Source organism: Pristiophorus japonicus, chromosome 13, assembly GCF_044704955.1.
Source record: "Pristiophorus japonicus isolate sPriJap1 chromosome 13, sPriJap1.hap1, whole genome shotgun sequence".
NCBI classification, from domain to species: Eukaryota; Metazoa; Chordata; class Chondrichthyes; family Pristiophoridae; genus Pristiophorus; species Pristiophorus japonicus.
Window position 1 is genome coordinate 30,701,304 of NC_091989.1, and position 22,317 is coordinate 30,723,620.

Consider the following 22,317-nt stretch of genomic DNA (forward strand, 5'->3'; position numbering starts at 1 on the left):
ATAATGGGTGTATTTGAGCATGAAGAAGAAAATATGCATATTTCCAGGTATACAGATGGCATTGTTGTCAAATGTAGCTGTTAGCAATGAAGGGAACTACAGCCAGTCACATTGTGTCTGTGCCAATGCTGGCTGTTCAACTGGTTAGATGTGGAGAGTGTTTCCACTTGAGAGAATCTAAAACTAGGAGCCATAAATACAATATAGGTAACTAATAAATCCAATAAGGAACTAAAGAGGCATGTATTTACTCAGAGTGGTTAGCATGTGGAACTTGCTACCACAGGAAGTGGTTGAGGCAAGTATCTTAGATGTTTTCAAAAGAAAATTAGATGAGTACAAGATTGAACAGGGATTGGAAAGATATGCTGAAAGGCTGAGATGAGGCAGGTGGAATGGGGAGAGACTCCAGCACAGCATAGTTGGGTCAAATGGCCGGTTTCTGTATTGAATATTCCATATAATTCTGTAGTAACTTATCTTCATACCTCTATCACAACAGAGTCTTCCTTATTCTTAAAGAGTTGAAGGTCTTCTAAACGTTGTTTGTCTTGAGCAGACAAAACTGAAAAAATGTCCTCTGAAGGTTCCTAAAAGATTAAAAGATGTCACACGCTAATTTATACAAGCGGTATTTACCAGTCAAATGGAGGGGGAGGGAAAGCAGCAAGAGAGAAAATTAAAAATAAGGAAACAGTATTATAACTTGTTTTATTTATTTATTTTTTTTTAAAAAAGAACCTCATCACATCATGCATCTTCTGTGGCTGATTGGAGGCAGGACAACAGTATGTTCTGCCGCTAACGTTAGCCTTTCGACAGCAGTTATGAAGTGCATGGGGTCTGTCCTTGAATTATTCCTCCTGTGAGAAAGTGCATGGCCTTTGCTTGGCACCTCATGGTTGCCGTCCAGAAATCTCTGCATGAAAAACTGTGGATCCATACTCTAAGAGGCAGCATGCGGCAGCTCCCTAATACTATTCATCTACATTTCTTTTATCCTTAAGATCAATATATGTGTCGTGCAAGCAGGATAATGTAAGGCCAGTATCAGTAAATATCAGAAGTAGATATTTGGAAGTTAATTCTAACGTGGGGATGGAATCATTGAGAAAGAAGTCATTTAGTTGTTTGTCTTATTTTAAAATCTATTTCCCTCACTATCTTTTTGGTCTCTCTGGAACCATTCCTAAACAAAAACTACAGGCAACATATTGCTGAGCTACTGCATATCCTAGCCTCACATACATGGAATAAATTGAACTCTTAGCAAGTTGAAAAACAATATAATTTTAATATTAAAGCAAATGACTGTGCAATATAGAAGAGGTTCACTAGCAGATAGAAATAACTACATATGCAGATAATGTACCTACACAGTGTGTGTGTGCTGCGCACTGGGAGTACAGTACATGCAGAAGCACGGTACAGCCCACCTTTGGAGATGGAACTTCTGTGTCGTTCCCTACCCGCACCCCAATGTGTCTTCAACTCGATGGCCGACCCAATATAGACATGAACAAATCTCACTTAAGCTCTTCCATATTAAACACTACTGCTTTAGGGAACTTTACTGAAGAGAAACCTTGCTTACTATAGTTTTCCTCTGTACAACATTTAGCTGCCATAGGTACTATTACAAATTAGCTGATTTACTATGGCAGTGTATTTATTATTACACTGTTCAGTGCCCTTTCATGCAGTTTCACTGATTTATCAGAAAAGCTATTTTGATGCCAAACACCTTTCGTGCTAAAAGTTGAATTACAAACTAACCGTTCTTACCTCATCATTAGCTGGTACAGACAAATCATCTAGGACAACTACCTTTCCATCCTTGTTTATTTCATGCACAACAAAATCTGAATACCTGTTTGAGATAAAAGTGCAAAAGTTGCAGAAAACAGCTTCAATTTTACTCTCTTTTTAAAAAAATGAAAAAAGTTCAAATTCTCTTCATTGTGCCAAGTTGCATCCTTGTTCAATTAGTCAGGGAATGTGAATATTCATGATTTATAATTATCTCAATATGCTCATTTAAATAACTAAGATGCAGGAGATATTACTCATCGTCAGCCATAATCGGTGGTGGGTTTGAGGCTTGACCTTGAAGAGTGAATTCAGAGCAAAGGAAATTTTACTGTACAGTCCAACTCCTCTTAATTTGCATTAATTCATTTGAATTATTAGAGATTTCAAATTCTGTTCCGTCGACTGATTTTCTTAATTTGAACTCATTTTTTTTCAAGCAATGAACAACTTTGAATCAACAGGAGTAGATTCTACTTAGATTTCATCTGAACATACTTTAGTCATAGCACTACAAGAAATTTCTCAATTGAAAAAAGGATTATTCATATTGAAATGCCATGGGGCACAAACATGAGCTCACCAGGTATACAACCGGCTTAGCTGTCCATCATCAGATCTGGTTCAACCGTATCAAGCTCTCCTCAATCAAAACCACCCACTATTCTAGGATCATCCTGGAAACAAATATAACCCCAGGCTCCTCTTCTCTACTATCATACACGTGTAAATATTTTATTGAACTCATACAATTAACAACCATTGATTTCTGCTCAAAATGGAAGTCAAAGTTTGAACTTGCAAGATGGAATTTGTAGCTGTGGTCTACACACAGTCATGCAGTAAACATAATTTTCATATAAGAACATAAGAACATAAGAATTAGGAACAGGAGTAGGCCATCTAGCCCCTCGAGCCTGCTCCGCCATTCAATAAGATCATGGCTGATCTGGTCGTGGACTCAGCTCCACTTACCCGCCCTCTCCCCGTAATCCTTAATTCCTTTATTGCTTAAAAATCTATCTATCTTTGACTTGAAAACATTCAATGAGCCAGCCTCAACTGCTTCCTTGGGCAGAGAATTCCACAGATTCACAACCCTCTGGGAGAAGAAATTCTTTCTCAACTCGGTTTTAAATTGGCTCCTCCGTATTTTGAGGCTGTGCCCCCTAGTTCGAGTCTCCCCCACCAATGGAAACAACCTCTCTGCCTCTATCTTGTCTATCCCTTTCATGATTTTAAATGTTTCTATAAGATCACCCCATATCCTTCTGAACTCCAAGGAGTAAAGACCCAGTCTACTCAATTTATCATCATAAGTTAACCCCCTCATTTCTCGAATCAACCTAGTGAATCGTCTCTGTACCCCTTCCAAAGCTAGTATAGCCTTCCTTAAGTAAGGTGACCAAAACTGCACGCAGTACTCCAGGTGCGGCCTTACCAATACCTTATACAGTTGCAGCAACACCTCCTGGCTCTTATCAAGTTGCAAATTACATCCTACGTGACTGACAAAAGTAAACTATCCCTTCTCGTCTTTCTCGAACTGCCTGCAACCTTTGACACGATTGACCACACCATCCTCCTCCAACGCCTCTCCATCAGCGTATAGCTAGGTGGGACTGCACTCGCCCGGTTCCTTCTTATCTATCTAATCGTAGCCTGAGAATTACCTGCAGTGGCTTCTGTTCCCACTCCTGCATCATTACCTCTGGTGTCCTCCAAGGATCTGTCCTTGGTCCCCTCCTATTTCTCATCTACATGCTGCCCCTCAGCCACATCAGCCGAAAACTCGGTGCCAGTTTCCACATATATGCTGACGACATCCAGCTCTACCTCACCACCACCTCTCTCAACCCCTCCACTACATCTAAATTGTCACACTGCATGTCCAACATCCAGTACTGGATGAGTGGAGATTCCCTCCAACTAAATACTGAGAACAACAAAGCCATTGTTCTTCAGTCCCCACCACAAACTCCGTTCCCTATCCACCAACTCCATCCCTCTCCCTGGCAACTGTCTGAGGCTGAACCAGACTGTTTACAACCTTGGCATCATATTTGACCCCCGAAATGAACTTCCGACCACATATCTACACCATCACCAAGACCGCCTATTTCAACCTCCGGAATATTCCCCGACTCCGTCCCTGCCTCAGCTCATTTGCTGCTTAAATCCTCATCCATGTCCTTGTTACCTCTCGACTATTCTAAAGTACTCCTGACTGGCCTCCCACATTCTACCCGCTGTAAACTTAAGCTCTTACAAAACTTTTCTCCCTGTATCCTAACATGGACAAAGTTCCATACACCCATCACCCCCGTGCTGGCTGACCTACATTGGCTACCGGTCCACAACGTCTCCATTTTAAAATTCTCAACCAGTTTTCAAATCCCTCCATGGCCTCCCTATCTCTGGAATTTCCTTCAGCCCCACAACCCTCCAAGATCTCTGTACTCCTCTAATTCTGGCGTGTTGAATATGTCCGATTTCAATCGCTCAACATTGGTGGCCGTGTCTTCAGCTGCCTAGGCTCTAAGCTGTGGAATTCCCTCCCTAAACCTCTCTGCCTCACTAACTCTCATACCTCCTATGAGACGCTCCTTAAAACCTACCTCTTTGATAAAGCTCTTGGCTATTTGCTGCAATATCTCACGTAGCTCAGTATCAAATTTTGTTTTATTACGCTCCTGTGAAGCGCCTTGGAACGTTTTACAACATCAAAGGTGCTATCTGAATACAAGGTGCTGTTGTTGACAAATTGCAGCAATTTTTTAAAAATCTAATTTTATTACAACTTAATTAAGATTACTTCAAAATAAGTTTCCTTTCACCTTAGAGCAGTGGAGCTAGAACTATGTGAATGTGTAACATTATTTGACTTCCACATCAGTTAATTGACAGGCAACAGCAACAACTATGTTCATTAATGAACATTTAAACAAATTTAAAAAGCAAAAGTTGTGATGATTTCTCACACAATATATGAATGCAATTGTCCACTTCATTTAATTTCATTTTACTGAAACACTAACTCTAATTATGGCCGACCTTACCTTTCCTTCAGAATTCCCGCGAATCCTTGGTGAATGCTGACAAACTTTGTGATTCCAACATCCTGCTCGACCAAGCCATGTTTCATCATATCAGCAAAGCTGTCTCCATCGCCTTCTTCATCTTCCGCAACATTATCTATTTCTTCCCCAACTTCTTTCCCATTATTCTCATCTACTCTAGAAGGAAGGGCTTCCAAACCACTTTCAATTCCTTCAGTCTGTTTACCAATACCAGACCGATCTGAAGATATACCAGGTTCTGAAAGCTTAGTCTTTTTATACTGTTCTGGCTCAGTTCGTTCCTCATCATCATCGGGGCAAGAACGCTTTATGGCAAGATTGTTTCCTTCCTCCACTTCCATCTTTCTTAAGAGTGTGTAGACAAGATTATTTTTTTCAAAGTTAGTCCATTTGTTTGTTGACCAACGGGCACATGACAAGAGTATCTTTCTGAAAACTAGACTGATATCCAAAATTCTGAAGAAAAAAAGTCAAAAATCCAACAAATGATGATTAGTAACAAGGATATGGAATTTTTTTTCTGACTTTAAATAGTAAAATCAGATTTATGACTCCTCTTAAAAAAAATCCATAATACTCAGTGAAGATTGCGCAAGAGTACAAAGAATACAGTGGAGGGAGAGAGATTAATACTTCATGCACATATATATTTAAATAATCTCAACTTCATTGTTCATAGTACAGAGATACTGTATGCTGAAGCACCTACCCACAGCACCACAGTGTGCAAAGACAAAGATTCAAGCCCTATTGTATTGAGTTTCTAACCTCACCTACACTTCACCGGCAGCCATCGTATTGCAGAAGCATTTATTTTTAAAGTCAGTATAGATTTTCTCATCAAGACGCTTTTGTTTGCTTCTTGGTAATGAGCAAAGAGCAGCATTGCAGTGGCATAACAGCAAGACACATGTCCAGAGCAAAAATGGGTAAAGAAAGGAAATTATGGCTGCATTCCTCGGCCAATGAAGGTCCCAGGTTTGATCCCTGGTTGGTGCTGCTTTAGCTAATTGCAGCTAAAGCAGCCATCAGGACCCTTGAGTAAGAGAGAGAAAAAGAAATCAGCTCTGGTTCTTACTCCTGATTACTACTCAGTGACACCTGTTTAAAAAAAAATTCATTCTCAGGATGCGGACGTCACCGGCAAGGCCTGCATTTATTGCCCATCCACAATTGGCCTCGAAATGATGGTGGTGAGCTGTCTTCTTGAATACAACGGAGTGACTTTCAGAGAGCAGTTAAGAGTCAACCACATTGCTGTAGGGCTGGAGTCATATATAGGGTAAGGACTGCAGTTATTTCCTTCCCTGAAGGACATTAGTGAACCAGATGGGTTTTTACGAAGATCTGGTAGTTTCATGGTCGTTACTAACATTAGCTTTTTAATTCCAGATTTATTAAATTGAATTTAAATTCCCCAGCTGCTGTGCGATTTGAACTTATGTCTTTGGATCATTAGTCCAGGCTTCTGGATTACTAGTCCAGTGACATAACCACTATGCTACCATACCCATGGTATTTAGATCCCAAGAGTAATTTCACCCGATGTCTGCATGCAGACGTCAGATGAAGTTAGTGTCAAGATCTACATTTAGTTTTCTTCATGCAAGACAGAATTTCTACATAACCTCAAAAATCTGCAATGAAGCAAAAATGGTAATCCAGCACAATGATTGCTGTTTTTAGGATTCTAAAAGCGACTCGATAATGTAGACCATGACCAGCTGTTTCATTTTGTCCAGAGCAGTAGAACCAGAGGACACGGCCTGCGCTCAAAGGGGGGTAAATTCAAAACTGATCTGCGGAAACAACAGTTCAGCGAGCGAGTGGTCAATCTATAGAACAGGCTCCCTAGGGAGACAGTGGAAGCAGGTAGTATTGATTCATTCAAATACAAATTAGGTTTCTTTCAGAAAATAACATTTTGGGATACAGTACACGAGTGATTTGAGACATGACGTGTGGTGAATGTAGAATGTTTGGGAGGAACAAGTGCCTTTGGACCTATGGTTCCCAAAGCACTCTGCCACTGGGGTTTTCCTTGCGTCATATCTGGGTCAGCTGTAGACCAACTGATAGAAATTGATTGCTGTGATTAGTCAATGTATCATGCCACGAGCAGGATGGTAGGCGGCAAATTACATGGTCCTTGGTCCTTCGTCATTTAGCAATTCCTATGTGATACTCCAATGGAAAAAAATCACATCTTATCCTATCCCCACCTCTATTTAAATTTTCTTCCTGCTCTTCAGGTATCTGAATGCTACTAACCATGCCCGGCAGGAAGACTACCTGTTTCAGTGAGTTAGCATGCAGACCTTCCACCTGTGGGATACAAGTTTGAATTTAATCTAGGCTGAAGGATGATAATTGAAAAGCAGCAGTGATGGCTGAGAGATTAAGCCAACGGCTTTGAAATCTAAAGTAGTTTTTCTGCCCTGGTTCGAATCTTTCTCGTAGTGCTATTGTTTAAGGTTCTGCTGGTGCTTCAGAAAAGACTGGAGCTAACCATTCCATGTTGAAAATATGGACATGCAGCCAGCTCTCAAGGTCTTAAACTAACTGTTTTGAAGTGTCCAAGCGCAGCTTTGGAATGGCCTCGGTTCAATGATATGACTTCAATCCGAGGGCCTGGAGACGAACCCATGTTCGTCAACCATGGCAGTAAGTGGAGCACAAAAGCATTGTGCCACTGGACTGCCAACACTATTCCTTTTCTCACTATCACTTGTACAATGAATATATTTGTTAAATAATAATATAATAGAGAAGGTGAGGCAAGATATATTTCAAGCTATCAATAAAAAAGTTAAAAAACTTAAGAGTTTGTGTGTAAATTATTGAGCTAGTACTAAGATGACAGATTTTCAGCCAAAATTATTACCCGGGAGAACCTTAATGAAGCTCTGCAACTTACATTTTACAGAAGCACCTTCAAGCTACACCGGCATAAAAGCAACTGTGCATTCTCACTCAAATGTAGTTAGACCCCATTTCCTGCACTGTACGTTGTACAGGGACAGACTCATCATCTGTCACCATACCCAGCCTGTAAGTGGCCTTGCCAACCTGGGATGAACATGCACTGCCCAATTCCATTTTTAAAATCCATTGAGAACTGGAACATAAAACACCTCATAACTACTGTTATTTTCTAAATTTAGTTCCAAAAATTAACAGTTGTTCACGTTTCCAGCTGAATCGGTATAAGTTTATGTTTGACACAAGTGCTTTGTAGAAGTTTTAGAAAGCATAGTCCAGTATCTACCTTGCCAAGATTCAACCCAAGACTTTCAATAAAAATAGAAACCACTGTTCATTTGCCTCCACTAAACTTACTGGAACATTAATTAAATTGCTATGTACCAAGAAAAATCATTCACTGTAACACTAGGTAGCGGCAGTCTCTTTCTTTGTGGTAACCCCACATAGAAAAAAAACCTGAAAACCATATACATGGTAACAACATTGTGTATTTACTCTCCCAGCACAATTCCTATGTAATACAGCACCAGCAAAGTAGCACTTGGATAGGCAGCATTGTAAGCAAAAAAAACAGCACCTGGGAGCCTGCTGTCCACGACAACCCATCCAGCCATTGTTTTTGCCGTGCCGGAACTTTGTTACTGTAACTGTCCCCACAGAAGCTTCCCACTTATGTCACATAATATGGTCGTCGCAACTAAGTGTTTCTAAACAAACAGGTCACAAAATGACACAAACTGAGTTGGGAAAGAATTAGTAACTTGCTAATGACCTCTTCACAATTTAGATAACATTACGTTTCCCTCCACCCCATCTGTAACCCAGATGTGCTTCTCCCAATTTAAATCTACATTATTTCGATCCTCACCATGACCTTCAGTCAAGTATATCCATGCATGAATACCAAGTAGTAAAATAACAATCCAAAAAAATCTTGACTTCACATTATAAGTAATCTGACTAATAGGGCTGAATCTTTGTTAAATGCACAGCTAGCCTCTCTGTAAAAATGTGGTTTCTTATATTCACAGAATTATACAGCATAGAAGGTGGTCATTCAGCCCGGCTAAATGTATTTCCAATTTAATACCATGTGCTTCTATTTTCCAAATAAGTCTGTTATGTAGTACATTATCAAATGCCTTTTAAAAGTCCATATATAAATCTACTGCACTACCTTCATCAACCCCCTCTATTATGTCAAAGAATTCAATCAGATTAGTTAGACACGATTTGTCTTTAACACATCTGTGCTGGCTGTCCCTCATTAAACCCATGATTCTCCAAGTGAGAATTAATTTTGTCCTTGACAATGGACTCGAGTAGTTTTTCCATCATTGACATAAGACTGATTGGCCTGCAGTTACCAGGCTTATCCCTCTCCCCTTTTCTGAACAGGGGTGGAACATTTGCAATCCTATAGTCCTCTGGAACCCCTCCAATATCCAAGAGGAATCAAAAGATTGTCAGAGCTCCTGCTATCATACCCTAGCTTTCCTCAGCAACCTAGGATGCATCCCTCTTGGTCCAAGTGACTTGTTAACTGAGTGATGCTAACCTATTTAGCATCTATTTTTTTCATATCCAATCTCTCTATTCCCCCTCCTCTACAGCAACATTAATTTCATCCTCTTCTTTTGTGAAGACAGGTGCAAAGTACTCATTCGGTACCGGTTATGGATTGTGGGGAGCAGGCAGGGAAGTGGAGCCGAGTCCGTAATCAGATCAGCCATGATCTTATTAAATGGCGGAGCAGGCTCGAGGGGTCAAACTCCTGCTGCTACTTCTGATGTTCTTATGTTCTGGCATGCCTTCTGTCTCCACAAGATTTCCTTTTTTGGCCATAACCAGACCCAGCATTCCTTTAACTATCTTTTTACTTTTTATATGTTTATGAAAGATTTGGGGTTTCCTTTCATGTTACCCTTATATCAGTTTTCAATTTCCCCCTGTACTCTCTGCATTCTGTGTGATTTTCTATTGTATTCTGTACCTGACAATAATCAAACTTCTTTTTGGTTCTTTTTTAACTGCTATTTCCTTTGTTATCCAGGGAACTCTAGCTTTGGATGCCCCAAATTTTCCTCCTTATGGGACTTGGCTTGTACCCAAAGTATCTCCACCTTGAAGGCCTGCCATTGCCCATTTACTGTTGTCCTGGCCAATCATTGTTTCGTCCATCTGTGCTAGATCCCATCTCAAATCACTGACATTGGCTCTCCCACTCAATACTTCTGGTGATACACTGCAAAATCTCACATTTGCTGATACCCATAATTAATTGTTAAATGATTTATATATCTATAAAATATGAGCAAAAGTTGTAATCCGGCATGCAGCTTTAGCTGCAGCCTCTGACACTATCTTCATACAAGCCTTGCCCCTGCACAGGATGGAGGCTGCAAATCAACGGCGCATTGTAACCGGGCCTCGACTCCTCACAGGATGTCGTACAAGAACATTCCCCAACGACATCTGCCCACCGCTCAGGAATCCGGCGCTTGATATGTCACGGCGCATGAAGCACCGGCCCAGTGCAGCTCACCTTACTCCCCACAACATGCAGCAAATGGCAGAGACACAGCCGGGGCCCAGCCGCACACCGGAAGCACGTGCGCCACTGCCGGGGACGCCGTCCCGCTGCTGCGCGTTGATTGGTCCTTCCTTCGGACAGCCTACGGCATGACGTCACTACCTGGTGCGTGCGACGCGTTGGTGCACGTGGAGAACGCACGCGCAAGAGAAGGGCTGCTTGGACGTGACCGCGCGTCAGTCAGATGTATACTCGCCAAAAGTAAAGTGACATTTTATGAGAAAACGAAAAAAGAGCAAGGCCAATGAATGATTGAAAATGCCTTTGACCTGAGAGCTGATTCCAAACATCGTTTCTCGGTTATGATCGGTCAATGGCTGAGATGCATTCAAGGGCAAGCTAGATAAGCACACTAAGCAGAGGGTAGAGGAGGATATTACAAAAGAACATATAAATTAGGAGCAGGAGTCGGCGTTTCGGCCCCTCGAACCTGCTCCACCATTCAATATCATGGCTGATCTACCTCAACACTTTTCTGCACTATCCCCATAACCTTTGATTCCCTTAATCAAACAACTATCGATCTCTGTCTTGAATATACTCAACAACTGAGCATCCACAGCTCTCTGGGATAGAGTATTCCAAAGATTCACCACCTTCTGAGTGATGAAATTTCTCCTCATCTCAGTCCTAAAACACCAACCCCTTATTCTGAGTGTGACCCCTGGTCTCGACTCCCCAGCCAGATGAAACATCCTGCATCTATGTTTCTATGTTTCTATCTACTCTGTCAAGTTCTGTAAGAGTTTTGTATTTTTCAATGAGATCACTTCTCATTCTTCTAAACTCTAGAGAATATAGGCCTAGTCTACTCAATCTCTCCTCATAGGACAATACCCCATCCCAGGATTCAGTCTGTACTCCTATGGCAAGTATATCTTTAGGTAAAGAGACCAAAACCGCCCAGGTCTTACCAGGGCCCTATATAATCGCATCACAATAATGTCTCTGCAAGATCCTGCAAATCCCCTGGGAGGACAGACGCACCAACGTTAGCGTCTTCGATCAGGCCAACATGCCCAGCATCGAAGCACTGACCACACTCGACCAGCTCCGCTGAGCGGACCACATTGTTCGCACACCTGACACAAGACTCCCAAACCAAGCGCTCTACTCAGAACTCCTACACGGCAAGCGAGCCCAAGGTGGGCAGAGGAAACTTTTCAAGGACACCCTCCTTGATAAAATGCACCATCCCCACTGACACCTGGGAGTCCCTGGCCAAAGATCGCCCTAAGTGGAGGAAGAGCATCCGGGAGGGCGCTGAGCACCTCGAGTCTCGTCGCCGAGAGCATGCAGAAACCAAGCGCAGGCAGCGGAAGGAGCGTACAGCAAACCAGTCCCACCCACCATTTCCTTCAACGACTGTCCCACCTGTGACAGAGATTGCAATTCCTGTATTGGACTATTCAGTCACCTATGAACTCACTTTTAGAGTGGAAGCAAGTCTTCCTCGATTTCGAGGGACTGCCTATGATAATGATGATATAATTGCAGTAAGACATCTTTATTCATACTCAAATCCTCTTGTAATAAAGGCCAACACACCATTTGCTTTCCTAATTGCTTTCTGTACCTGCATGTTAACTTTCAGTGATTCCTGTACAAGGACACCCAGATCCCTCTGAACACCAACATTTTCCAATCTCTCACCATTTAAAAAACATCCTGTTTTTCTATTTTTCCTGCCAAAGTGGGTAACTTCACATTTCTCCACAATATATTCCATTTGCCATGTTCTTGGCCACTCACTTAGCCTGTCTATATCCCCTTGAAGCCTCTTTGGATCCTCCTCACAACTTACATTCCATCCCTAGCCTTGTATCATCAACAAACCTGGATATATTACATTTGGTCCTCTCATCCAAATTATTGATATAAATTGTGAATGGCTGATGCCCAAGCACTGATCCTTGCGGTACCTCACTAGTTACAATCTGCCAAACCGAAAATGACCTGTTCATTCCTACTCTCTGTTTTCTGTCTGTTAACCAATCCTCAATCCATGTTACCCCCAATCCCACGAGCCCTAATTTTGTTTGGCACCTTATTGAATGCCTTCTGAAAATCCCGATACACCACATCCACTGGTTCCCCTTTATCCTGCTAGTTACAACCTCAAAAAACAAACAGATTTGACAAACATGATTTCCCTTTCATAGATCTGTGTTGACTCTGCTCAATCCTATTATTTTCTAAGTAACCTGTTACCACATCCTTAATAATCGATTCTAACATTTTCCCTATTACTGATGTCAGGATTACATTGGATACGCGGTACAGAAACAGACCATTCGGCCCAACCAGTCCATGCCGCCATTTATGCTCCACTCGAGCCTCCTCCCGTCTTTCCTCATCTAAATCTATCAGCATAACCCTCTACTGCCATCTCCCTCATATGCTTGTCTCGCCTCCCCTTAAATGCATCTATACTATTTGCTTCAACCATTCCACATTCTCACCACTCTTTGGGTAAAGAAGATTCTTCTGAATTCCCTATTGGATTTCTTGGTGACTATCTTATATTGATGACCTCTAGTTATGCTCTTCCCCAAAAGTGGAAATATTCTCTCTGTATCCATTCTATCAAAATCTTTCATAATTTTAAAGTCCTCTATTAGGTTACCCCTCAGCTTTTTTTTTTCAAGAGAAAAAATACCCAGCCAGTTCATCCTTTCCTGATATGTATATCCTCACATTTCTGATATAATTCTTGTAAATCTTCTCTGCACCTTCTCCAGTACCTCAATATCCTTTTTATAATATGCCGACCAGAACTGTACGCAGTACCACAAGTGTGGTCTAACCAAGGTTCGATACATGTTTAGCATAACTTAACTACTTTTCAATTCTATACCTCTAGAAATAACCCTTGTGTTTGTTTTTTTTTATGGCCTTGCTAACCTGTTTCGCAACTTTTAGTGATTTGTGTATTTGTACTCTGAGATCCCTTTGTTCCTCTACCCCACCTAGACTTGCACACTCCAAGTAATAAGTGACCTCCCTATTCTTCCTACCAAAATGTAATACCTCACATTTATCTATGTTGAACTTCATTTGCCAATGATATGCCCATTCTGCAAATTTATTAATGTCCTCCGGTAATTTGTTGCAGTCCTCCTCAGTATTGACTATCAACCCCAATTTGGTGTCATTCGCAAATTTAGAAATTGTGTTTTTGATTCCAAAGTCTAAATCATTAATATAAATTGTGAACAACCGTGATCCCAGCGCTGATTCTTGAGGAATGCCACTACCCACTTTCTGCCACAGAACAGCAACCCTTTACCCCTACTCTCTGCTTTCTGTCTTGAAGCCAGCTAGCTATACATTCTGCTACTTGTCTCCTGACTCCGCATTCTCTGACCTTGTTCATCAGTCTATTATGGGGTACTGTGTCGAAGGTCTTTTGAAAATCTAGATAAATTACATCTACTTCTTCTTAGACAGTCCCTCGGAGTCAAGGATGACTTGCTTCCACACTCAAAATTAATTCTCAGGTGACTGAAGAGTCCAATGCGGGACCTACATTTTCTGTCACAGGTGGGGCAGACAGTGGTTGAAGGAACGGGTGGGTGGGGTGCCTGAGTTGCTGAGTGCTCCTTCTGCTGTCTACGCTTGGCTTCAGCTTGCTCTTGGCGAAGAGACTCAAGGTATTCGGTGCCTTCCCGGATGCCTTTCCTCCGCTTTGAGTGGTCTTGGGCCAGGAATTCCCAGGTGTCAGTGGGGATGTTGCACTTTTTCAAGGAGGCTTTGAGGGTGTCCTTGAAGTGTTTCCTCTGCCCGCCTGGGGCTCGCTTGCCGTGTCGAAGCTCCGAATAGAGCGCTTATTTTGGAAGTTTCCTGTCAGGCATGTGGACAATGTGGCCCGCCCAGCGGAGTTGATCGAACGTGGTCAGTACTTCGATGCTGGGAATGTTGGCCTGAGCGAGAACACTGACGTTGGTGCGCCATTTGCAGGATCTTGCGGAGGCAGCGCTGATGGTACTTCTCCAGTGTTTTGAGGTGTCTGCTGTACATAATCCATGAACCATATAGGAGGGCCGGTATCACTACTGCTCTGTAGACCATGAGCCTGGTGGCGGGTTTGAGGTCCTGGTCTTCAAACACTCTCTTCCTCAGGCGAACGATGGCTGCACTGGCACACTGAAGGCGGTGTTGGACCTCGTCGGTGATGCATTACCATTGTCTACTCTCTCTGTTACCTCTTCAAAAAATTCAGTGAGGTTGGTCACTCAAGACTTTCCTTTTTGAAATCCATGCTGATTATTCATTATTATAATCTTGGTTTCTAGATGTTCTTCTATTTTCTCCTTTAATAGGGATTCCATTATTTTTCGAACCGCCAATGTTAAGCTGACTGGACTATAATTCCCTGGACATGTTCTATCCCCCTTCTTAAATATAGTTTTTATGTTAGCTATCTGACAGTCCTCTGGCACTACACCATTTTCTAACAAATTATTAAATATGTGTAATAATGCTTCTGCTATCTCTTCCCTAGATTCTTTTAAAATGCATGGATGCAATCCATCTGGACTATGGTTTTATCCTCTTTGAGTTTGTTTAGTTTATTTAATATATACCCTCTTTTTATTTTAAATGCACTTATCTCGTTACTAATCTCAACATCCAATGTCATGTCCACCTGTTCCATCTCCCTTGTAAATACGGAAGCAAAATAATTATTTAATATTTCTGCCATCTCTCTTTTGTTACCTGTGGTATTATCCTGTCTACCCTTTAATGGCCCTATTCCCATCCCAACCATCCTTTTTTGTTGATGTGCCTGTAAAATATTTTACTATTTTGTTTTATGTTCCTTGATAATTTAATTTCTCTTTGCTTTCCTAATTGTTTTTTTGACTTCTCTCCTAATCTTTTCATATTCTCCCTTATCATGCACTCCCCTGCTGTCTATGTACTTAATGTATGGCTCTTTCCTTATCCTGAATTGTTCCCTTATGGCTTTATTCATCCATGGAGTCACATTAGTGTTTAGTTTGTTCTTTCATTTTAGCGGAATATATTATTCCTGCACTCTGTTGAATACCGTTTTAAATGTTTCCCATTGCTGTTCTACATCATTTTTTTGCCAATATTGTTGCCCATGATGGTGGGGTTAGATGAAGACGGGCAGGAGAAACTGCAAATACTTTGTAGTACTTTGTAAGATCAGGTGTAGTATCTATTGACAGGAACAGACCTGCGGTCATTGCAATGAAACAAATTATGATCTGGTTGAAATTAACAGAACTGTGTTCATCAAGAAGGTGCAACCCAATGAAATCAATAGAAACACGTGGGACTCAACAATAACATTACATTTTCTCGACACAAACTAAATAACAACAATGTTTTAGGCACAAAAGGATCACTTCAGGAATCTCCAGTTGCCTTAAAGTGATTCTAGAATTAATAGAAAGAAGGAATGACTTGCAATTATATTGCACCTTTCATGACCTCAGGACATTCCAAAGCATTTCACAGCCAATTAAGTACTTCTGAAGTGTAGTCACTGTTGTAATGTAGGAAAAGGGCAGCCAATTTGTGCACAACAAGCTCCCATAAACAGCATTATCATAATGACCAGATAATCTGTTTTAGTGATGTTGATTGAGGGATAAATATTGTATAAATGCAATTAGCCATATCTGGATTCCTAATTAGCCACACATAGTTAATGCATGGGACAATATTGCACAGGAGGAGGATGGCACTATTGACCATATCAAAGACCATGAAACGCCAAAGAGAACATGTAGGGATAATTGGGGCAGTTGGGGAGAGGCGGGAGCAGCGTCGGAGCGGCCTATAAAAGGCCCAGCGGGAGCTCGAGTACCAGCGGCAGTTGGGGAGAGGCGGGAGCAGCGTCGGAGCGGCCTATAAAAGGCCCAGCGGGAGCTCGAGTACCAGCGGCAGTTGGCGAGAGGCGGGAGCAGCGTTGGAGAGGCCTATAAAAGGCCCAGCGGGAGCTCGAGTACCAGCGGCAGTTGGCGAGAGGTGGGAGCAGCGTCGGAGCGGCCTATAAAAGGCGTACCGGTGCAGCTACAGCGGGAGAGAAAGCAAAATAGAAGTAGAAAGGAATCAAAAGGTGACGTCACAGCCAATGGGGTAAGTGATTGGCTGGTGATTGGTGAGTAGCTTTTCTTTTTCTTTTTTATATCAGTAAGTGAACTGTAACATGGTTATTACCAATTTAAGGGTATCTAAGGGTTAAGGCATGGCAGGAGAGCTCGGTCACGTGATATGCTCCTCCTGTACCATGTGGGAACTCAGGGACACTTCCGGTGTCCCTGACGACTACGTGTGTGAGAAGTGTATCCGCCTCGAGCTCCTGACGGTCCACGTTGCGGAATTGGAGCTGAGGGTGGATTCACTCTGGAGCATCCACGATGCTGAGAATGACGTGAGTATCACGTGTAGTGAGTTGGTCTTACCGCAGGAGAAGGGTCCACAGCCAGATAGGGAATGGAAGACCAGCAGGAAGAGCAGTGCAAGGAAGGTAGTGCAGGGGTCCCGTGTGGTCATCCCCCTGCAAAACAGATACACCGTTTTGAGTACTGTTGGGGGGGATGACTCATCAGGGGAGGGCAGCAGCAGCCAAGTTCATGGCACCGTGGCTGGCTCTGCTGCACAGGAGGGCAAGAAAAAGAGTGGAAGCGCGATAGTGATAGGGGATTCAATGGTGAGGGGAATAGATAGGCGTTTCTGCGGCCGCAACCGAGACTCCAGGATGGTATGTTGCCTCCCTGGTGCAAGGGTCAAGGATGTCTCGGAGCGGGTGCAGGACATTCTGAAATGGGAGGGAGAACAGCCAGTTGTCGTGGTGCACATTGGTACCAACGACATAGGTAAAAAAAGGGATGAGGTCCTACGAAACGAATTTAAAGAGCTAGGAGCTAAATTAAAAAGTAGGACCTCAAAAGTAGTAATCTCGGGATTGCTACCAGTGCCACGTGCTAGTCAGAGTAGGAATCGCAGGATAGCGCAGATGAATACGTGGCTTGAGCAGTGGTGCAGCAGGGAAGGATTCAAATTCCTGGGGAATTGGAACCGGTTCTGGGGGAGGTGGGACCAGTACAAACCGGACGGTCTGCACCTGGGCAGGACTGGAACCAATGTCCTAGGGGGAGTGTTTGCTAGTGCTGTTGGGGAGGAGTTAAACTAATATGGCAGGGGGATGGGAACCAATGCAGGGAGACAGAGGGAGACAAAAGGGAGGCAGAGGCAGGAGACGGAGGGGAGATGGGGGGGGGGGTGGAGGGCGGAGAGGCCCGGGGCGGGGAACAGGAAGGGCCACTGTGCGGCAGAATTCTAAAAGGACAAAGGGTGTTAAAAAAACAAGCCTGAAGGCTTTGTGTCTTAATGCAAGGAGTATCCGCAATAAGGTGGATGAATTAACTGTGCAAATAGATGTTAACAAATATGATGTGATTGGGATTACGGAGACGTGGCTCCAGGATGATCAGGGCTGGGAACTCAACATTCAGGAAGGATAGAATAAAAGGGAAAGGAGGTGGGGTAGCATTGCTGGTTAAAGAGGAGATTAATGCAATAGTTAGGAAAGACATTAGCTTGGATGATGTGGAATCTATATGGGTAGAGCTGCAGAACACCAAAGGGCAAAAAACGTTAGTGGGAGTTGTGTACAGACCTCCAAACAGTAGTAGTGATGTTGGGGAGGGCATCAAACATGAAATTAGGGGTGCATGCAATAAAGGTGCAGCAGTTATAATGGGTGACTTTAATATGCACATAGATTGGAAGCCAAACTGGAAGCAATACGGTGGAGGAGGATTTCCTGGAGTGCATGGGATGGTTTTCTAGACCAATATGTCGAGGAACCAACGAGGGGGGAGGCCATCTTAGACTGGGTGTTGTGTAATGAGAGAGGACTAATTAACAATCTTGGGGAAGAGTGACCATAATATGGTGGAATTCTGCATTAGGATGGAGAATGATACAGTTAATTCAGAGACCATGGTCCAGAACTTAAAGAAGGGTAACTTTGAAGGTATGAGGCGTGAATTGGCTCGGATAGATTGGCGAATGATACTTAAGGGGTTGACTGTGGATGGGCAATGGCAGACATTTAGAGACCGCATGGATGAATGACAACAATTGTACATTCCTGTCGGGCGTAAAAATAAAAAAGTGAAGGTGGCTCAACCGTGGCTATCTAGGGAAATCAGGGATAGTATTAAAGCCAAGGAAGTGGCATACAAATTGGCCAGAAATAGCAGCGAACCTGGGGACTGGGAGAAATTTAGAACTCAGCAGAGGAGGACAAAGGGTTTGATTAGGGCAGGGAAAATGGAGTACGAGAAGAAGCTTGCAGGGAACATTAAGGCGGATTGCAAAAGTTTCTATAGGTATGTAAAGAGAAAAAGGTTAGTAAAGACAAACGTAGGTCCCCTGCAGTCAGAATCAGGGGAAGTCATAACGGGGAACAAAGAAATGGCAGACCAATTGAACAAGTACTTTGGTTCAGTATTCACTAAGGAGGACACAAACAACCTTCCGGATATAAAAGAGGTCAGAGGGTCTAGTAGAGAGGAGGAACTGAGGGAAATCTTTATTAGTCGGGAAATTGTGTTGGGGAAATTGATGGGATTGAAGGCCGATAAATCCCCAGGGCCTGATGGACTGCATCCCAGAGTACTTAAGGAGGTGGCCTTGGAAATAGCGGATGCATTGACAGTCATTTTCCAACATTCCATTGACTCTGGATCAGTTCCTATCGAGTGGAGGGTAGCCAATGTAACCCCACTTTTTAAAAAAGGTGGGAGAGAGAAAACAGGGAATTATAGACTGGTCAGCCTGACCTCAGTAGTGGGTAAAATGATGGAATCAATTATTAAGGATGTCATAGCAGCGCATTTGGAAAATGGTGACATGATAGGTCCAAGTCAGCATGGATTTGTGAAGGGGAAATCATGCTTGACAAATCTTCTGGAATTTTTTGAGGATTTTTCCAGTAAAGTGGACAAAGGAGAACCAGTTGATGTGGTATATTTGGACTTTCAGAAGGCTTTCGACAAGGTCTCACACAAGAGATTAATGTGCAAAGTTAAAGCACATGGGATTGGGGGTAGTGTGCTGACGTGGATTGAGAACTGGTTGTCAGACAGGAAGCAAAGAGTAGGAGTAAATGGGGACTTTTCAGAATGGCAGGCAGTGACTAGTGGGGTACCGTAAGGTTCTGTGCTGGGGCCCCAGCTGTTTACATTGTACATTAATGATTTAGACGAGGGGATTAAATGTAGTATCTCCAAATTTGCGGATGACACTAAGTTGGGTGGCAGTGTGAGCTGCGAGGAAGATGCTATGAGGCTGCAGAGTGACTTGGATAGGTTAGGTGAGTGGGCAAATGCATGGCAGATGAAGTATAATGTGGATAAATGTGAGGTTATCCACTTTGGTGGTAAAAACAGAGAGACAGACTATTATCTGAATGGTGACAGATTAGGAAAAGGGAAGGTGCAACGAGACCTGGGTGTCATGGTACATCAGTCATTGAAGGTTGGCATGCAGGTACAGCAGGCGGTTAAGAAAGCAAATGGCATGTTGGCCTTCATAGCGAGGGGATTTGAGTACAGGGGCAGGGAGGTGTTGCTACAGTTGTACAGGGCCTTGGTGAGGCCACACCTGGAGTATTGTGTACAATTTTGGTCTCCTAACTTGAGGAAGGACATTCTTGCTATTGAGGGAGTGCAGCGAAGATTCACCAGACTGATTCCCGGGATGGTGGGACTGACCTATCAAGAAAGACTGGATCAACTGGGCTTGTATTCACTGGAGTTCAGAAGAATGAGAGGGGACCTCATAGAAACGTTTAAAATTCTGACGGGTTTAGACAGGTTAGATGCAGGAAGAATGTTCCCAATGTTGGGGAAGTCCAGAACCAGGGGTCACAGTCTAAGGATAAGGGGTAAGCCATTTAGGACCGAGATGAGGAGAGACTTCTTCACCCAGAGAGTGGTGAACCTGTGGAATTCTCTGCCACAGAAAGTGGTTGGGGCCAATTCACTAAATATATTCAAAAGGGAGTTAGATGAAGTCCTTACTACTCGGGGGATCAAGGGGTATGGCGAGAAAGCAGGAAGGGGGTACTGAAGTTTCATGCTGAATGGCCTGCTCCTGCACCTATTTTCTATGTTTCTATGTTTCTATAATGCACTGCAGTCGCGGTTACAGAGGATATCCCTTGTGAGTTGTGGTCTTGGTGCTATGAGCAGGATGGAAGCTGTACTGAAAGAATCCAAACAGAGAGTTTTGTGATAGATGGACATGGAGGAACAGCCAATGACCCATTTGATGTCCTTAGGGAGGAAAGGGAGGTTAGAGATTGGATGGTAACCAGGACATATGGGCCAAGATATTGGCTTTTTGAGGAGTGGTTTAAGGCAGCAGTTCTGAAAGAAAGGGGGATGGTGCCTGAGCAAAGAGAACCACTTACAATATTGGCAAGCATAAGGGCAAGAAGAGGTAACTAAGTGGCCAGGATTTGATTGGGAAAAGGATTGAGAGAGCAGGTAGTGGATGGCATGGAAATAAATCAGCTTGGATGGGCCAACATCTGTGAATGATTAATGTTTTGATCTATTTGTGTTCTTAATGTATTTCTCTCAGTTTTATGTTGAAGTGTCAGACCTACCTTTGGCTGGTTATGCATATTTAAGGAACTGAATGTTGCACTTTTTTGAATCTCCACCCAAGATTTTAAGCCTGACCAAAACAACAAAAACATCTTGTATTTATATTGTGCGTTTAATGTAGTAAAACATCTCAAGCCACTTCACAGCAGTGTTATAAGACAAAGAATTTGACACCAAGCCACATAAGGAGAAATTAGGGCAGCTAACCAAAAGCTTGGTCAAAAAGGTAGGTTTTAAGGAGCGTTTTAAATGAGGAAAGAGAGGTAGAGAGGTGGAGAGGTTTAGGCAGGGAATTCTGGAACTTAGGGTCTAGGAAGCTGAAGGCACAGCCACCAATGGTTGAGAAATTAAAATCGAGGATGCACAAGAGAGCAGAATTAGAGGAGTGCAGATATCCCAGGAGGAGATTACAGAGATAGGGAGGGGCGAGGCCATGGAGGGATTTGAAAGCAGGGATGAGAATTTTAAAATCAAGGCGTGGCTTAACTGGGAGCCAATGTAGGTCAGCGAGCACAGGGGTGATGGATGAACAGGACTTGGTGCGAGTTGTGACCCGGCCAGCCGAGTTTAGGATGACCTCAAATTTACATTGAATAGAACATGGGAGGCCAGTCAGAAGTGCGTTAGAATAGTCATGTCTAGAGGTAACAAAGGCATGGATTAGGGTTTCAGCAGCAGAGGCAGGCAATGTTATGGAGGTGGAAATAGGCGGTCTTATAGTGCAGATACTTGGCCAGAAGCTCATTTCAGGGTCAAATATGACACCAAGGTTGCAAACAGTCTGGTTCAGCCTTAGACAGATGAGGGATGGAGTTGGTGAGTAGGAAACGAAGTTTGTGGCGGGGACTGAAGATAATGTCTTTGGTCTTCCCAATATTTAACTGTAGAACATTTCTGCTCATCCACTACTGGATGTTGGACAAACAGTCTGACAATTTAGATACAGTGGAAGGGTCAAGAGGTGTGGTGGTGTGCTGGAGCTGAATTTCATCAGTGTACATGTGGAAACTGACGCTGAGTTTTCGGATGATGTCGCCAAGGGACAGCATATAGATGAGAAATAGAAGGCAGCCAAGGTTAGATCGTTGGAGGATACCCGAGGTAATGATGCAGGAGTGGGCAGAGAAGCAATTGTTGGTGATTCTCTGGCTACGATTAGATCGATAAGAATGGAACCAGGCAAGTGCAG

General features: G+C 43.0%; 1 protein-coding gene across 2 annotated transcripts in view; it reads right to left on the reverse strand.

The window, feature by feature from the left end:
• The window catches only part of pus7 (pseudouridine synthase 7), a 53,680-nt gene extending 43,152 nt beyond the window's left edge, over window positions 1–10,528 (reverse strand). For both annotated transcript variants that reach the window (XM_070897311.1, XM_070897310.1), the window contains exons 1-4: window positions 10,420–10,528; window positions 4,869–5,345; window positions 1,786–1,870; window positions 489–590 (exon numbers count right to left, since the gene is read on the reverse strand). In XM_070897311.1, coding sequence (XP_070753412.1) covers window positions 489–590; window positions 1,786–1,870; window positions 4,869–5,345; window positions 10,420–10,436 — 681 coding nt within the window. In that variant the 5' untranslated portion in view covers window positions 10,437–10,528. The remainder of the gene's footprint in view (window positions 1–488; window positions 591–1,785; window positions 1,871–4,868; window positions 5,346–10,419) is intronic.
• Window positions 10,529–22,317: the final 11,789 nt, after the last annotated feature.